The sequence below is a fragment of the Botryllus schlosseri genome, chromosome 11 (genome assembly GCF_051294905.1).
Source record: "Botryllus schlosseri isolate E-star chromosome 11, Bs_hap1, whole genome shotgun sequence".
NCBI lineage: Eukaryota > Metazoa > Chordata > Ascidiacea > Stolidobranchia > Styelidae > Botryllus > Botryllus schlosseri.
This window is the reverse complement of record NC_137246.1, coordinates 13531591-13549332: the sequence shown is the minus strand read 5'-3', so window position 1 is coordinate 13549332 and position 17742 is coordinate 13531591. Positions and strand designations below refer to the sequence as shown.

At 41.4% G+C, this 17742-nt stretch overlaps 1 protein-coding gene across 5 annotated transcripts in view; it reads left to right on the top strand.

The window, feature by feature from the left end:
* Positions 1-2510: 2510 nt before the first annotated feature.
* LOC145450913 (sodium-coupled monocarboxylate transporter 2-like) overlaps positions 2511-17742 on the top strand; it is a 44139-nt gene continuing 28907 nt past the window's right edge. Inside the window, exons 1-13 of one of the 5 annotated variants that reach the window (XM_080329407.1) lie at positions 2511-2649; positions 5340-5443; positions 5830-6018; positions 6087-6152; positions 7784-7903; positions 7973-8127; positions 8638-8778; positions 11112-11330; positions 13897-14009; positions 14172-14227; positions 14807-15018; positions 16751-16854; positions 16928-17412. In XM_080329407.1, coding sequence (XP_080185533.1) covers positions 2595-2649; positions 5340-5443; positions 5830-6018; positions 6087-6152; positions 7784-7903; positions 7973-8127; positions 8638-8778; positions 11112-11330; positions 13897-14009; positions 14172-14227; positions 14807-15018; positions 16751-16854; positions 16928-17097 — 1704 coding nt within the window. In that variant the 5' untranslated portion in view covers positions 2511-2594 and the 3' untranslated portion in view covers positions 17098-17412. Of the gene's footprint in view, positions 2650-5339; positions 5444-5829; positions 6019-6086; positions 6153-7783; positions 7904-7972; positions 8128-8637; positions 8779-11111; positions 11331-13896; positions 14010-14069; positions 14228-14806; positions 15019-16750; positions 16855-16927; positions 17413-17742 lie in introns of those variants that run through there. The other 4 variants (XM_080329405.1, XM_080329406.1, XM_080329404.1 and 1 more) reach the window with 4 other exon arrangements.

The following is a 17742-nucleotide window of genomic DNA, read 5'->3' as shown; positions in this document are numbered from 1 at the left end:
TTCCTCATATTTACCAGGTTTTTGGGGAAGCGATGATACTGAACTTTTCCGTTCATGCTTATCCTTGATTCATTGACGTTCGTGAACACCACTCCCACGCCATATCCCCATAGTTTCTTTCTTTTGTCGTCTCAACCCAAGTAAATTTCTTCGTTGTTTAGCTGATCTTGGTTCACTCTGTATTCGTAATAATGTTGAGGAGTCGGTGTTAATACATTTGCTACAGCATATATTATTGCCATCTTCGTCTTCCACTACATCCTATATCGTAGCATCATTCGAAGTCAGATCTGGCAGGGACGTAAAGCTGCAACTGGAATTTCAGGGGTGTGGGTAATTCGCTGTAAATCAGCGTCCGTGTTGAGGAAGTGCTATGACTTCTTGTTTTAGTTACAACCTTACATCTCATTCAATGTAAAAATACCAATCATCATGGTGGCTCATCGGCTCGCACACAACTACGGGGATTACAAATTGCTTCATTTAGATTTTACCTTGAGTCCATAAGCGCGAAGTTTCACCGCAATGCTGGGGGACCGTTTGCGGTGCACGGCATCTATCTTGATCTCCCAACGTCACACCAAATTACTCCTTGTAAGTGAACTTGTGACATTTCATATGTTGAATCGCTTCATGTTCAACGTGTTCTCGTAACACATGCAGCAAAGCCAATCTCATTACGACACTGTCTCTGTCAAGTCATTTCACTCATTTTTAACAGTCTTAGAACACCCATGAATTGAAATTTTTGAAAATGATAGCAAGGGACAGTGTCTAATATTAAAAAGCGTCGGAAAGTGTGTTACAGTTGAGCCCACTAATCATCGGTGATGAGATAATAAGTGTCATTTGACTCTTTCTGTAGCTCAAACGAGGGGGAGGGGGTAATTGACGTAATCTGTCGTAGAAATAGTCTCCATATGATTATCAGAATCAGAATCTTTGCTAAGGGTCTCTACATACCTCATGCAGCCAGAGTTCAAAGAACTTGTTGGCAACTTTGACCGACCACAGATGCTTAATTGACTTCAACGGCTACTGTTAATAAATTCATTAAATACTGTTTTTGGTCTCTATAGTTTAATCCTAAAGTTTACATTAAATACGATTTATTACTTGTATATTTGGATAAATACACAATTAGTGTATATATTCTGTAATCCGGCCCGCCAAATATTTCATTTCCCATATCCGGCCAGCCGACCGGAGAAGTTGCCCGCCCCTGCCCTATAGATTGATCTCACATATCATGATTTTTGAAGAAATATTTCTTTGTTTGTGTTATTTTTTGGTCACATTCACATTGTATAGCGCAGATCATATGACTAAGACAACGGAATTCTGGTTATAACTGGTACCGTTGCTGTTTTATTCTGTCTAGTCTAAGTGACAACTGACAATTGATTTGCGTATGTAATTCTGCTCCCAGGCTATTATACCGCCACGATCGACTGGTGTGGTGAGTGGTAAATCGCGATGAACGCATTGGGCACCCGTGAAGTAACGGAGTATAGAGTGTCGGTGTCATAGCATAGCCTACGCGGCCTGAGCTTAATCTAGAATTCTTGAAATCCAACTTATACCGCCTGAGGGTTGGCGGGAATCAAACAGGATTTGGATTTGAAAATACTATAGGCCAATTTCATAAACAGTAATTCACTTATCTCGCAGATAAGATATCAAATACATACATATGAATCTATACAAAATAATAGGAGAGGTTGACAGTGTCATACATTTATGATAGTTGGAGTTTTGAAATTCGTACTACGTATCAAATATTGAAATCGACAATTAATTTGGTAATAACAAATAGAATGAAGTAGGTAGAATATCTTGAAACACGACAGGAAATGAAATATATTGGTAACGCCGTGTTATGCTTATCACAGACAGTATCTCGAAACGTCATACAGGAAATGAGAGCTCGACAGGACATGTTATGTGATATAATATGTGTCTGGTGAAATACGTATATATATTTGTGTGATACAACGTAAATATCAATTCATTCATTGATTCTATACCTTCATATTCAATTCCGACATTTTCACTGTGGTGCCGTTGGCTCAATAAAACTTACAAGTAGTGAAGACAGAAATTCATTCAGTCTTTTTTTATTCATTCGACATTACGTTTTGGAACGCGTCAATAAATTTACAAGTCGTGGGAGACAGAAACAGAATCACGTTGTTAGTGTGATCAATTACGGGTGTACACGTACATCACAGACTCTGTTGTACGTCAGTCAAAGTCATTCACTGCCGTTAGAAATGGAAGATACATCACAGCGAATCCTACAAGTAACCTTCTGGAGTCAGATTACACAAGTTTAACATCATAAAGACTTGCACCCTGCATAATAATGGAATATTTAGGAAGATGCCTCCAGTTGCTATTCTTGAAGCACGAACTAATTAAAAATACATATACTTATAGTAAACAAGATGTAGCCTTGAGGCTATATATGTATGCCTCAATGCTTGATTTTGTTATCATTTTCTACCACGTTACAGCTTACTGCATGTTTAGGAATGTAGAACATTGGAAGTTGTTAACGTATTGCAAATTGGAAATTTTGCTGCACTTTCGAAATGGTCGAGAGCTTGAAGGAGAATTTTGGAGTGTTCGACTTCGTCTTATTTTTTGGTAAGTTGCCGATTAGGTATATATCATCACTAGCTTCGTAGAGAAATTCAAATAATGATCGCAATCTATGAGGAGTATAGGAGAGTAATTGCATGTGATTAAGGCAGCTAATCGTCATCATGCATTGGCAGTCGCCATTTTCGTATGTTAGATTATTTCGAATGACTTTTACTATTTCGTGAGCAGCTATTGGCTGTGATCGAGAAAGGTGATAAGAGATTACAGAATGCCGGTTGTAGACGAATATTATCACAATAATCAATGATAAGGCCTGAACCGCTGTTCACTTAGCGATAATGCTACCCGAGTGCTATACCGTCCTTGATCAAAGTACAGTTCAACAGTGAAATTAGGACAGAGTGACTCAGAAAATTTGTAATCAACAGTGTTCATCCGGGCAAACTCTCAATCCATCTAAACACGACTATAGACGAGGGTCTGCCACTTAGGACCGCAACGCTGCGTTGCAAGCAGGGCTTTGGAGCAGCCGTAAATTTGCATTGCTCCAGCTCCTGCTCCGGAGCTTTTTTTTATCATACATTAGCTCCGGCTCCAGCTCCGGAGCCGCATTATTACCACTGCTCCGGCTCCGGCCCTGTAAACTATCGAAGGTGTGTCTATATCAGGGGTGGGTAACCCGCTGCCTGCGGGCCATATGGGACCGACGAGAAGGTTTTTGGTGGCCCGCAAGCTAATTTACCATTATATTATCAAAATTGAATTGCTCAGATTGGGAACTTGCAAGACCAACCAAAAATATGATTAGTCTGGCCGCGACACTTGGGATGTTGATGACTAAAATATCAGTTCCGACGCATTGGCAGATCCAGGGTCCAGTCACATTTTAGTAAATCGTCGTACATTACAGTCAACTAAAAAAGTAGGAACATTTTTCTTCACGCTTCGCGTGTTTAATTGTCCCACGATTTCATTATTTGTAGCCTACCCCCACCTGAAAATGAAAAAAACGCCCGATTTAGCCGATTGAGTCTAACTATAGATTATTCGCAATTACGGGAGAAAGTACTTTCGCGTTTGTGCTCGCAGAAAGATCGTCGACGATGATATGTAGGAACAAAATGATTGTCGTATATTAGCGGAAATTTTCGATACCGATATGTCCAGATGCCGAATAGCCCTGTCCTCGCAAACTGAGCCCAGCGGGCGGTCGACAGTCGACCAGCAATATACCCAAGTAATAATAATGGTAACTTCGAAGATTTTACGCGCCTGGCGCGGCTAGTGGGCAACGCACTCGTTCGTCAATTTCATGCGGCCCTTTAGCCAAAAAGGTTGGCCACCTCTGGTCTATATAGATTACTAATTTACCCCTAGGTTAGTCATCTATAGTAATCAAGAGTCTGTCAGCCGTCAGTAACATCGGATGCAGCAACGAAGACATAGGTGCCGCCGTGCCAGCTTGTGATGACATAATGAATACTTGTCAATTGTCGATTACATCATAGTTGCACTAGATCGCACTTTATTCCGTGCCATTGCTGTTGTACACATTAAAATTCTGATGCGGCGTTTTGACACTGATCCTGTACTCGTTAACATTAAGCCATACAGCTCAATTCAATTTTTAAATATGCGATTATTATTCAACTGCAACTGTGGTAAGAGCAATATGGGGGGATATAACGACGTGGTCAATAGAAATTCGATTCGTACCAAATGCTGGCCAATGGTTTGACCATAGTGTACTGTATGGTGTTGACACAGCAAATCTCAGGCCTCAGTGAAATTGATTCACGTCACAATTTCCATTTGGCTACAGGCAATTTGACTGTCATTTTTGACCGGCTTGCCGGGCATAAAATTTGGGATTGGCATCGGGACGCAACAATGCTGTCTGGCGAAACGAGAGAATAGCAAAAGAGCCAGCCAGCATTGTTGCGTCTCAATGCCAATCTCCATAACAATGAACAATTCGAAGCTGATTGTAGGGGTTCCAGGGCCGCGAGCGGAATAAAATTTATATTTTCGTAATCAGTGCAGAGTCAGCTTTCGATTGATACCCGTTTTACCAAATTTAATGCTCGGCAAGCCGGTCACGATAAAACGAGTATTTGCTCATCCGATTCATAGCAACGATGAGATGGAATTTCTCGGCTCGTGCCCGTCATATCGACATGTGCAACGAAAATACATAGTGATCATTATTTTCGAACCGTATACAATTGCCAACAAGGTTGTGCTGATGATGAAATTGCGGGTATGCCGAATGCCCACAATATTCACAGGCATATTTCGCATACCGATGTTCGGCATTCATGTATGAAAATTGAACATTGTACATACGACTGCTCTGCTGTTAAATCCCCAGGAACATGTTTAGTAGGAAAAGGTAGCGCCAAAGAGGAAAAGATTCTTAATTTCACGAAGGCATGCTGTTGAATTATGTGAACTCAGCAGATATGGTTGTTTCATATATAATAGCAACTTATGAAACACGTCGGAGCCGGAGCTACCCCTCAAATAACTGGCTCCAGCTCCGGCTCCGACTCCGGCTCCAGCTCCGGTAAAAATGCACGGCTCCGGGGCTCCGGCTCCGGCTCCGGGCTCCGGCTCCGGCTCCAAAGCCCTGGTTGCAAGCGTGATGGATAACGGTCCCTCAAAGATGGTGGTACCGGGATTATTGTATTCACGATTGTTCATATTCAGCTGATGAATTCAATTTTATGTAGGATTTATCGCCTTATCACTTGGAGTTGGAGGAATCTTTGCTTTCCGCGATAGAAAGAAGAAATCGACTGAAAATTACTATTTTGGCGAGAGGAAAATATCACCGGTCAGTAAATGTTTAGTAACCCGCCGCAAATCGCGACGAAGTTGTTGCGTTTCCCGGAAAGCCGCAGCCATATGTCATTTTGAATATCCAAGGCAATATAGTATCCTTTGTCTTCAGGAGAAACATTGTTGAAACCCACATTCACAATGATATATTGATGTGAAAGCCAACAGCAATGCCACGGCAATTTCATTCAAATTTGCTTAGTTTTGTTACGCGAAGAAAGTAAATTCAAGATCAAGAAGTAGCCCATCGCTGTATTTTTAATAAATTTCAATTTATTTTTTTTGTCATCGTGGAGTGGACTTCTAGATGATTTTTTTTTCAAATTTTCACATGGTTCACATGTTGGGAACCCCTGATCTATACGAAACATCGTTTTCCAGGTAGCAGTTGCTGTCTCCATATCAGTCTCCTACATTTCAGCGGTGACCGTAATCGGCGTTCCAGCGGATGTATATCTTCATGGGAACGCATTTGGCTGGCACCCGTTGGTCGTACTTATCATTGACTTTATCGCCATTGCTTACCACATTCCGCTGTTTCATAGACTTAAGGTGCTGAGCGTGTTCGAGGTAGGCACGATCGGTCTTCCATCTAAATTATAAATCATTTGCAAGGTCATTCCTTTGATTTCTTTCAGTATCTGGAAATGCGCTTTCACAGATATGTCAGAAGGATTGTATCGGGACTCGAGATACTGAGCACGGTAGGTCCATTTTTCCTAGAGTGAGTCGTCATTTATTCTGAATCGAGAAACGAATATGTAGAGTAGGGTTACCATATTTTTGTAACACAAATTCCGGATGCTCTTTGGCGCCCACTAGCGGATTTCAGATGAGGTTTGAGCACATTGTGGATCAATATGACGCCACAATTGCAAAGCTTTGTCTATCGACTAGAGGTGGTCACGATCCGGTTCAGCTTTAGAAGTGTGTGGTTGGGTGTTGTAAGTTATAACCAGGACCGAAGCCACATTTTCCAGTCCACTCCCGCCCAAATAAACACTGATCTTGAGCCGATCGTAGAGTAAGCGATGCAAAATCTGAGGGCTTACTATGCATCTGGTCCTAAAATGATTTGAATGAATTATGTCAATAAGCATATCCTGCTGGACAAGGAAGATGCATATATAGCCTTGTACGGCTTTCTAAGTCTTGCACCACCCCGCCATACCATCACAATGCGTCAAGCGGGGAAGTCATGGATATTAGCGTCACTAATCAGTTCTTTGGTCTGACCCTGCTGGGTATCGAACCCGCGACCTACCGAGTACCGACCAAGAAGCCGGACGCTTCACCATTACGCTATCTTGTCGGTTTACGCTATCTTGACGCTATCCTGTACATCGTTAAGTCATATATGTCCTAACAGCCTAAACCGATTCTATGAATATACTTTTATCTTGTAATTGCGATTACAATTAAACTTATTTCTGTAACTTAATGTGATTTTGACTTATTTTTTATCGCAGTTTTTGCGAGGGTGGTAGTCCCCATATTAAACTCAATATCTGTGTTACTAAATATAGAGTTAACCATTACTTTAGAATGGCGCCGTGTCGCTTCGCGTATACCTCCAGTCCGCAATTTTTAAGATAGAGAGGACCGAATAAGAAACCTCGAGAAGTCGAAACAAATTGATATGATGCAATACACCTACCACTTATATTTACACATCTATGAGGTACAATTTAATCCTGCTACTCCTGACGAGTTATATAAACGCGTACGCTATGTTCGTTCTATTTAAATCACATAGGAGGGTTGATTAGGTGTGCCGGGATCTTCGGTAACCTACGTCATATTAGATTTACAATATCGGGGAGGCCGACGCTCGCAAAACAGATATAAACAGTTGTTTACAGGTCGCTTCTCGCTACCATATGCCTTCCATGAGATTAGTCTAACGAAGCCGTATAAATTGACAAATAAAAATTTCACGTATGAACACAACCAATTACGAGTGACAGCTTCGATCATACAGTTATCCACCAATCACAGAAATAGACTGTTATAACGAGAATCTCCTATACTTGCTGATCTAAAGTATTTTGTTGCATGGTAAAATCAATTCAAGTATGTGAAGAAATTGCAACAGATTTTATAAGGAAGTAGGCCTACTCGCAAAAACGAATACCAAGCTTGTACTCATACAGGCTTCGACCTAATATTCCACGAATCAGCTGCTTCAGTGAAAAATGCGACCTATAATCTATATGTCTTGCTCAAGTCATGACTCAAGTGATTCCAACACTGATAGGTGGTAGCTAACTCAATATTAACTGCTGTGGATGCTCATTGTTCACTGTTGCTCACAATTCATTCCCTTTTTTTCCAGACCATATTTATGGCCGTAGCCACTTTTCTGCCTGCTCTCGCCTTGTACACAGTAACGCCACTTGATCTCAGATGGACCATAGCCTTGACAAGCATAACGTGTACCGTGTACACTTCCCTGGTAAGCATTCATGCCCATATTACCCAATGTCCGCCATAGTCGCTTTAACTATATGCTTTCTATATACAGGGCGGCATGAAAGCTGTCATTTGGGCTGACGTAATACAAGCGTTTGTGATGATAGCCGGAATGCTCGCGATGTTCATTCTCGCCCTCGGCTACCTCGGAGGATTTCGTGCGGTTGAAGAAGCAATGCAACGAGGAGGAAGAATGACTCTTTTCAGGTACTCTGAATAAAAACATCATAGAAACCAATTTATATTGTTATATTCGCCCTAGCTATAGCAGTTCAAAAATAACAAGATGTCAGAATGGAAACGACCTATTCATATTGAGAAATATATTTCCACGTCCATGAGCTAGCGCTTAGATATGCTAAGTAAACGAAACTCACGTGCTGTCCTCGCGAATGAAAAGTGTGGAAGTACAGAAATACAGGCGATAGGGACCACCTACACCTTGGCAGCTTTCACGCCGTATATTTAACGTCCACTTGCGAATGAATATAACTTTATTAGTTACACGAGCTTTCGGTGCGCCGCTCCTTCATCAGGTGTTAAAGCAAAAGTAACGTAAAACCCTGATACTGGCGTTAAAATTCAGTGCCGGTACCGATCCCTGAGACACGGGCACGGACACTGTTGCGGCAGCCTATAAGGAGAATAACTCAACTATTTTGGACTTAATTTAACTAGATTTGGCGTATATGTAAACTAATATTTAACGTATTACAGAACGGATCCAGATCCCAGAATAAAGTACACCGTATGGAGCATGATTTTCGGGATATCAGTCAATGCATATCACGCGCTCATCTGCAGTCAAGCATACGTGCAGAGATGGCTTTCCTGTAAGACTGTGCGAAAAGCTAGAATGTGAGTCAGTCACTCTCTGTCCTACATCATGTCTCATAATTTTACGCACCTGATCTTATTGAATATTTCTGGTTGATATGTAGTGTAAGTACTTTGAAAGTGTGGCTTCAGCTGGACGGTCCGGGGTTCATGATACATTCCTATTTTAGTTGATGTGTGGTAGTAATACCGTTACTGGGCACTAGGGTTGTTCAAAAATAACTTTTTTTTTCCGGATTCCGGAGAGTCACTGGTTCAGCGGTTAGGTTGCCTAAAAACGCTTCACAACAAATTTGACTCAATTCCAACCAGCTGAAGTGGCTGCATAGCTAATTGATATTTTTGCACATATTATAAAAATTCAAGAACTTTTTTTTCAAATTTTACTGTCAACCCCATGAAATTGTGAAGTTGCCTAAAAGTTGCATTACAATTTCTCGTTACTTTTAACCAGTAGAAGAGAAGTTATTGCCGTTGAAACTTTTGGATATGCATAAATAGCATTGAAGGTGGGAATGCGTTGGAATTGCCTGAAATTTGTTTTGCATCGTTTTTGTAGACAACGCAATAATTTCATGGGGTCGACATTGATATCGTTGTCTGATGTAAAAAATCTCTATTTCTTACGTTTATTGTATCATAAAACAAAATCCGTGCGATCGGGGTGTTTTCTACTGCTGTATAACTTGTTAATATTAATTGGTTAATTAATATCGGTAGCAAGTATAGAAACCCGTTTTACACTTTGCTCGATATCAGCTTAACGCTACTCAGACGCTGAATACATTGTCAGGTATGGCCTAGCTAGAGGCTAGACCGTTAAAGCGTGAGCTTATATTCTCTTGAAAGTCCTCGTCGAAGTTGTTGGCAAAGCGACGGAAGACATTGATTTCATGGGATTATTATATCATTTGATTGCCCGAGTTGATGCATTTGGCGACGTTCAAAACGTCAGAGGTGCGAGCCGCATGCGGCCCTTTGAACCTTTGATTGTGGCTTTTTAATGATTGCAATTTTGCTAGAGATGTTGAACCTGATTACAAATTGATACATTCTATCACATAGGTATTAAAAATAAGCGTATTGTTTTCCTGTTGCTTCCTTGCTTGCGATTTACCGTTTTATAATTTAGAGCAGTGGTTCTCAAACTGGGGGCCGCGCCTCCTTTCGGAAGGGGGGAGGGGCAACGTAAAAGCATCTGAAGGCGGGCGCGAAGCTGCGGTCAACTGAATTATTTTCGCACTCCGCGCTATAGTTCGAATTTCATATTTGAGAATTTACTCATCAACAGTCATAACCTTCCATGCCATCAAACCATCCGTTGGGATTGCTAGCATTCTGGTTGCATTTTGCGATATGACGATTAGGGGGCGCGAAATTTTTCACTATCATAAATGGGGACGTGTCTGAAGAAGTTTTAGAACCACTGATTTAGTGGAAGGTGGCACCACAGGGTTAAAACTTTGCAATTGAACTCTCGCATCGAGCTCACATAAATGTTCCACCCGCAACAATGATGGGTGGTTATCAATCAATGATAAATCATTGTGTTCAACAATGAGCTTGTTAAATTGATCGCGATTGCGTGGGTCACGATCATTTATATTGTAAAGGCTAGCAATAAATGCTGAGTTTGGTCAGGGAAATGTCATTGAGAGATATAATTGTAATAAAAGAAAGTATGAGCAGTATAATAGAACTTTTAAAATGGAATGGGACGAAGAGTTTTTCATTCAGTGATAACGGAAAAGCCACTGTGCCTTATCTGTCAAGATTCGCTCAATAATTACAAAGCTAGTAATTTGAAGCGTGAATATCAAACCAAACAATAAAACTTTACCACGAGTTACCCAACAAAGACATATTTACGGAGCAATAAGATCCCCGAGCTGAAATTTTCCTTAAATGCTCAGCAGCACTTACGGGAATTTATTCACTCAGCTTTGACGTCATATCAGCGTGATATCAGACACTTTGTAGCCCAGGTGGGGATGCACCACATCACCACACAATAAAAAAACTTCATTAGATAGCCTACATTATATTGTGACGTAATAAATTCGTATTTTTGAATATTCGTGTTGCGGCTCTTTCAAAACTAAGATTTTTGATATGCGGCTCGCGCATGAACCAGGTTTGCCCACCCTTGGTAGGCTATCACTGCACTGAAATGTAGGGTTGGAATTAGCAATATGACGTCACGTGCCGTCATGAGGTTCGCGTTCGCGTTCGCGTTCACACTGAACCTTTCAAAAAGGTTGGCGGTCACACGAACCTGAACGTTTCATAGGTTCACAACATCCCTAAATTGGTAACTAAACATTTTCTTAACAGCACTGTACGCTGCATTACAGAGCTGTTGCATCAAGTTTTATCCCGTTGGCTCTAATGAACATATTCGCCACGCTGATTGGCTTGACCGTGTATGCGTACTATGAAGGATGCGACCCGTTGCTTTTGAAGAAAGTATCCAAAGGCGACCAAGTTGTTCCGTACATGGCGGTCAACATATTCCGCGATGTGCCTGGCATGGCTGGACTCTTTGTTTCAGCAGCGTTTTGTGGAACCTTAAGGTATAGTTGCACTGATACAACAGACATCTGCATGCATTGTGTCCATATTAGGATGGCTTATAGCAGGGGTTCCCAACCTTTTACGACTCATCACACCCTTATCAAGCTAGGCACAAATTTTCGCCCCCTCCCCCTGTATTTACGGATCCGAAAATGAGGACATATAAACAGGACATATATTCACCTCACTTCGATCGCTTTTTAATTGACTAAAAAACAAATCATTTTTCCGGGTAGGTGCTCGGAAAACCGGTTTCCGCGTCTCTACTTGCCGGGAGGTGACCCTTGAGAGCATCATGTGCAGAATAAGCCGTCTTCAAGTGCATATTTTGGGCATGATAGTTAAATATATCTCACTGGACGTTCTAACAATTTCGCCCACCTGTCACCCCTTTGGCATTTTGTCCATTGTTTCTCAAAATCGCCCACTGAGCGGTGATATCGCCAACTTTGGCAACCACTGGTTTATAGGATCAATGATTATACCAAAATAGGGTATTTATAGTGGCTGGTTATACAGATACTGCTCGCAGATAAATCAATCAATGGACAGGTTATATTTTCATCTGCCAAACACACACACACACACACACACACTCACTCACACACACAGACACACACACAATGTACAATGCGATATGCAAGACGCCTAATGCGATGTAATGAACAGATAGGGGCGGGATGCCGAACGACCAACAAAGTTGGGTTCTCTTTGAACTGGCATCCACCATCTCACTGTTCTGCTGTCAATTCACCACCAATGTGGTTAGTTTGAATGGCGACCTAAAGAGGCAACAGTTTCGAATTTTGTGAATGGTTGCGGTTGAATTATGTGAATTCAGCTAATAATAGTAGAATAATATCCTATGAAAGACATCGGAACCGGAGCTATTCTTTAAACAACTGAGTCCGGCTGTGTTGCTCCGGCTCCATTTGAATTACCCATATAGCGCCGACTCCGGACCAGAGGTGGTCAGTAACGAAGTACTTCTACTTTTTCGAAGTACTCAAGTATTTTTCCTCTACTTCTGGTACTTACTCAAGTATATCTGATTTTCGCTACTTCTACTTCTACTTCATAATATTTTGTGATCTACTTACTTACTTCTCGCTATTTTCAGTTTGTCAAGTAGAAGTAGTTCGATCCTCAAATCAGGAAGACAGCCTGAGGAATTTCGGGGCTGTTTGCACGGAGTATTAACATTTAATTTTCATAAAAGTTGAGTAAATACCAGAATTTTCGTCGCGGTTCGCGCGCAGTTGACACGGAGTTACCAGTATATGATTTTACGAAAGTATCGGTGAATATAATATACATAGCGGGTTGGCGTGGTTCCGTTCACACCACATTGTCGCCCATATGAAATATTTCATCACAGTATATATGGCTCATCACAACGTTTTAAACTGATGTTTCGCAATTTAGCAATTACTTATCATATCGTAATCTAGCATGTCTATGTCCATTGTCCATTGTCCATGGCGTGTCCTAATCTGGAAAAGTGGACTCTGACTTTTTTTTAGTTTTAAAGCTGTTTTAGCATACCACCTCTGAAACTTTCTGGACTAAAGACATGAAATAGACGTTCTGCGTTTAGAAGTAGTATTTATATTACACTTTAAATTCCCAGTATCATATATTTTGAGCTCTAATTAATATCAATTCTTTTGTCTGGATAACATACATGTTAAAGTATAAAAGCAAGTGTGGTAATGCCTTTAATTGCCGGAAATATAGTTACACAATATGGCATTTTTACGGTACGACATATTTTTTATTAACGTTTACTAATCGCGCAAAGTGTTTACACCCTATCCTAAACAACTTCTCCGTACTGCTAAACTACGTGCCTTATAATATGGGGGAGGGCGCCATACCTTGATATTTTCGAAAACGTGCTGTTCGAGAAAACAGAGGATTACTATCGCATTTCCATATCAATACTATCATTTTCATCCCATGATGGTGACGAATGCTTATGCTGTCGAAAATTGGATACCTCCTAATATGCATCAATATGAATCGAGCTCGGCACTTTTCGCATAGTTCAATTTGCACCTTTTGACAATCCATGTGCACGAATTAGGATCGTTTTCACAACTACTTACTTACTTCAGTAGATTTAAAGTCAGTCAATTCTACTTCTACTTCAAGTAGTTTTAGGTTGCCTATGGAAGAAGTACTTCTACTCGTACTTGAGTAGATTTTTCGTCGCTACTTCTACTTCTAGTAGCTTTGTTGACTACTTTGACCACCTCTGCTCCGGACCCATCTCCGGTGAAAATGAGCGGCTTCGGGTCTCCGGCTCCAACTCCAAGGCGTTTGATACAGGTCCCAGCCATACAATGTTGAGGATCACAGGACCCTGATTCACTGTGGAAAACCCACATACGTGACAAGCCCAAACATCCACTATATCACGTGAGCGCGCATTTATCAGTCGTGGTTATTAAATACTAAATTTATATCCCAGTTGCTTTCAACGGCTTATTCCACGCGATTATTTGGAGTGAGCGTATATCATAAACATTCGTAGTTTCATTGATTTCGTGTTATTCCATTCAGCTCCGTATCTTCGGGCATCAATGCATTATCTGCCATGGCATATTCTGATTTCGTTGCCGTCTGGTGGCCGAACATGTCACAGAATCGGAGCATTTGGATAAGCAAGGCTTTAAGTATGATGGCGCGGTAATATGCCTTGTGCGTATTCACTCCGAATTGCGAGTGTTTTTCAGCGTTCTTCTTCGGCACATTGGTGATGATATTGGCATACTTGGTGTCTCTGATGTCATCAAATATTCTGGGTATTGGGCTCACGATTAGTGGACTTTTTGCAGGACCGGTGGTTGCAATCTTCATCATGGGCGTTTTTATGCCGTGGATTAATTATAAAGTAAGCGTGTTATATAGATATAGGGGCTGCATTTAAAATAAATTGTTTCAGCCCAGATGGTCTTAAAAAGAAACAGCAGTTTTTTCCAGAGCCACGTCGTAGCTATGGAATCAAAGTAGCCTATGTCTATTTCACACAATTTTAGAAAACTCACTTCATTTAAAGTTTTAATTTTCTATTGGTCACATCTTGGCCCTGAGTAACTTTGAGACAATGTGATGAACATAAAGGTGGCCAAGAAATGGCCGAATTGCGTCTGAGCGTGAGGTCGACCCGCATCAGAAATAACTGGCCCATATAATACCGTCGACGCTCTCTTCTCCGTTCATATCATCAACTGCACCACGCATGTTGTATATCAATTAACGCATAGGCGGGCAAATTACTGAACCTTAACGTATTATATCAGACCAGCCCGATGGGCGCCACAATGGCGTGACTTTATGTATTCATTTTGACGTGGTGAATGCATAGGCCTACCTCACAATGGTCGGGTCATAAGATTTTGGAATGGGATGGGGTTGAGTTCGCCGATAGAGTAGCCTACTACATATCCTTTCCCCAGCACATACATTTCAGAGTGTCCTAGCCGGATGCTGTACAGGATTCCTATTTACATCGTGGATAGCAATTTCAGCAATGGTAGTACCGGTTGATGAGAGCGGTTGGCAGCCGCTACCTCGATCTGTAGACAATTGCACTTTTCACGAAGATGGAAACATTACATACGCAAGCAACCACACTACTGCTGCTCTACTGACTGCACAATCATCACGGCAAGACGAGCAAATGTGAGATAAATTTCTGTGAATCCTAACCTCCATTCCCTGTGGGTTGCACGCCTTGCTACTATCGGTTTTTGACAATTCGTTGTCAATGCGGTCCTAACGCAGGTTTCGATTCCTGGGCCCAGTCCCTAGTCCAACACTAGTTTGATACGGCAACGCGCACCGGTTACCGCGCAAATGTCTAACCCAACTTTCACAGTGTCGGATCTCTAGTCGATACTATCGTCTCATTCCAAAACGTTTCCATAATGATAATATTAAACGAACATGTGAATTTGGCTCCAAATGAAGGCAAGTATTTTATTATCAATTGATCAATATCAAAATACAACTCAAGATTTATGACTGGATATTTGGTTGGCCGTAAGGCCTAAGCAGAGCTCTAATGACTTGAGTCATAACTCGACTCGAGTCACAATTTTTTGGTGATTTTGCTTGATTTTACTTTTGGATTGACTCGACTTGTATTCAAGTAATTGCGTGTGAATCAACAAATTCATACGACTCGGGACATTATATATGACTTGATTCCAGTCATGTATATTTTCATTGCCTTTCTCGGGTGTCTCATCTTTTCTCACACTGACTTAGAGATGCGACAATCGAACTTTTATTGTATGGCAATTCATGTTTCCTTGCGGGATACCCACAGCATGAGGAGTTCAACACAAACTGGTGCACTCATGTGCCTTGCCAATGACCATGACGCACGGTGCAACTGCGACGAAGCAACGTGGTCCACATCTGTTTCAGCAATCCAAAATCTGTGGTTGTTAAATATTTCCCGCCAGCGCCTCTTTTCAGGTATTTTGAGGGTCGAGCACCCCCATGTTGTAAGGGATGTGCTGAAAACGAGGCGTAGTGGTCGAAGTCGGATTTTCGGGGCTGACATTAGAAAATATTGTATTTGGTTTAAATCGTGCCGAAAATGACCCTTTGACCTCAAATCAAGTTGTCATTACAACCTTTGGGTACTGTCTCAGACGTGTCGGGCTCGTGCTCAATCTACACAAGTCCATTTCATCTTTACAATTGATGATAGAAAAACTTTGTACCGGAATTTGTATTTTCCTTTGTGTGAGCTACAAGTTAACTATACATGCACAGACATTAGAATAGTGTTACCATATTTTGTGGCACAAATTCCGGATGCTCTTCAGCTCCCACTAGCGGATTTTGGAAATAAGTATGAGCACGTTGTCGATCAATATGACGTCACACCAGCAAAGCCTGGTCTATCGACTAGAAGTGGTCACCATCCACGAGGTATATAGGTATCTCGTCTATCAGTAGGGGAACTTGACAAATATGGCCAGAAATGGACTTTTATCCGTTTGAATGAACATATCAAGAGTGAGAAAATCAGTATGTTATAAATGTGATTATTTGATATCACTCAAGTGCAATTGTAAAAAATGAGTTGAACTTGACTGCAACTGGATCCGAACATTGAACTAGGACTCGAGTCCAGCACTATGACTAGGACTCAACCCTCTGCATCCACAAAATGGACTGGGACTTGACTCGGTGGTGAATTCAAAATGACTACACTTGACTAGATTGAAAACTATAGACTAGACTGAAAACTATAAAAATATTATTGACTTGTGAATTCGGTACCTTGAGGCCCATCTCTGATGGTTAATCCAGTCCTGTCCGCAACACGAGCTCTGATTATTATTAATGTATGTACCTATATTGTTTCCTCATCTTGACATCCAATATTACTTTATAGAGGTTTTCTTGGACAGACTCTATTTGCAATATCGCCGTATTTCTACGGGCTCGTAGGAACGATATCGTGCATTTTCGCAACGTACATCTCTTCCATCTTTACTGGTAAGTCAAACGTACCGATGTAATTCTGCGATGATTTGTAGTTCATGCCGTTGAACTCAGAGCGTCTTTTCAGGCTTTGAAAAACCTTCATCTCGAACGAAACGACTTTCCGTACCGATTATCGGATGGAGTAAAGCCTATCCTTTGTGCATGCGGGGATATTTCGAATTCGACGACCCGTTAGAGCGAAGTAACGATAGCTCGGTCAAGGAGAAAATACCCCTGACAGACAAGCTGTCGTAAACTTGATATCCAGCAATTGAGGTTCATGTCAACCAAGCTACTACTGTACTCATGTGATGCCGGGGCTTTGAACGGGTACCTGCTTGGTAGCCGGAAGGCCATCCTGGTAGGCTCCGGTACAAACAAAAGAGGAGAATTCACAGCCTCTCCAAGTCTCCATAGACGATTAGCAGCTTGTTCCCGCTGCGAAACAAATTGATTTCGCAATTTATCGCAACTTCTTGTTTCCTATCTCATCACAGGAAATAGCGACGTGGTTTGTAAAGTAACTGTTTTTGATATCATTCCGAAAATACAGTAGTCAATCATACGAAATCGATTTCTAAGCGTCTCGGCCTTGGCAGTGGTGGGCCATTGCACCTCACGGCAATGTACCCATTCATATCAGCGATTTCAACCTCCACGGCATGATATCACCATCGTCAAATCCGTATCAGCTAGTGAGGAATAGTGATATTCCACACGTGGGAATATCTTACTTTGAACAACAACAAAAACAACAACAACAATATGTTCAAACTGAAATCTATTGTAGCATTTCAAAATGCTTTACTACTATGTTCTTCCAAAATTTTAAATCAGGTTGCTTGCCGCAAAATATGACGTCGCGGGCCGCGTGTTGGTGACCCCTGCCTAAAGGCTGCA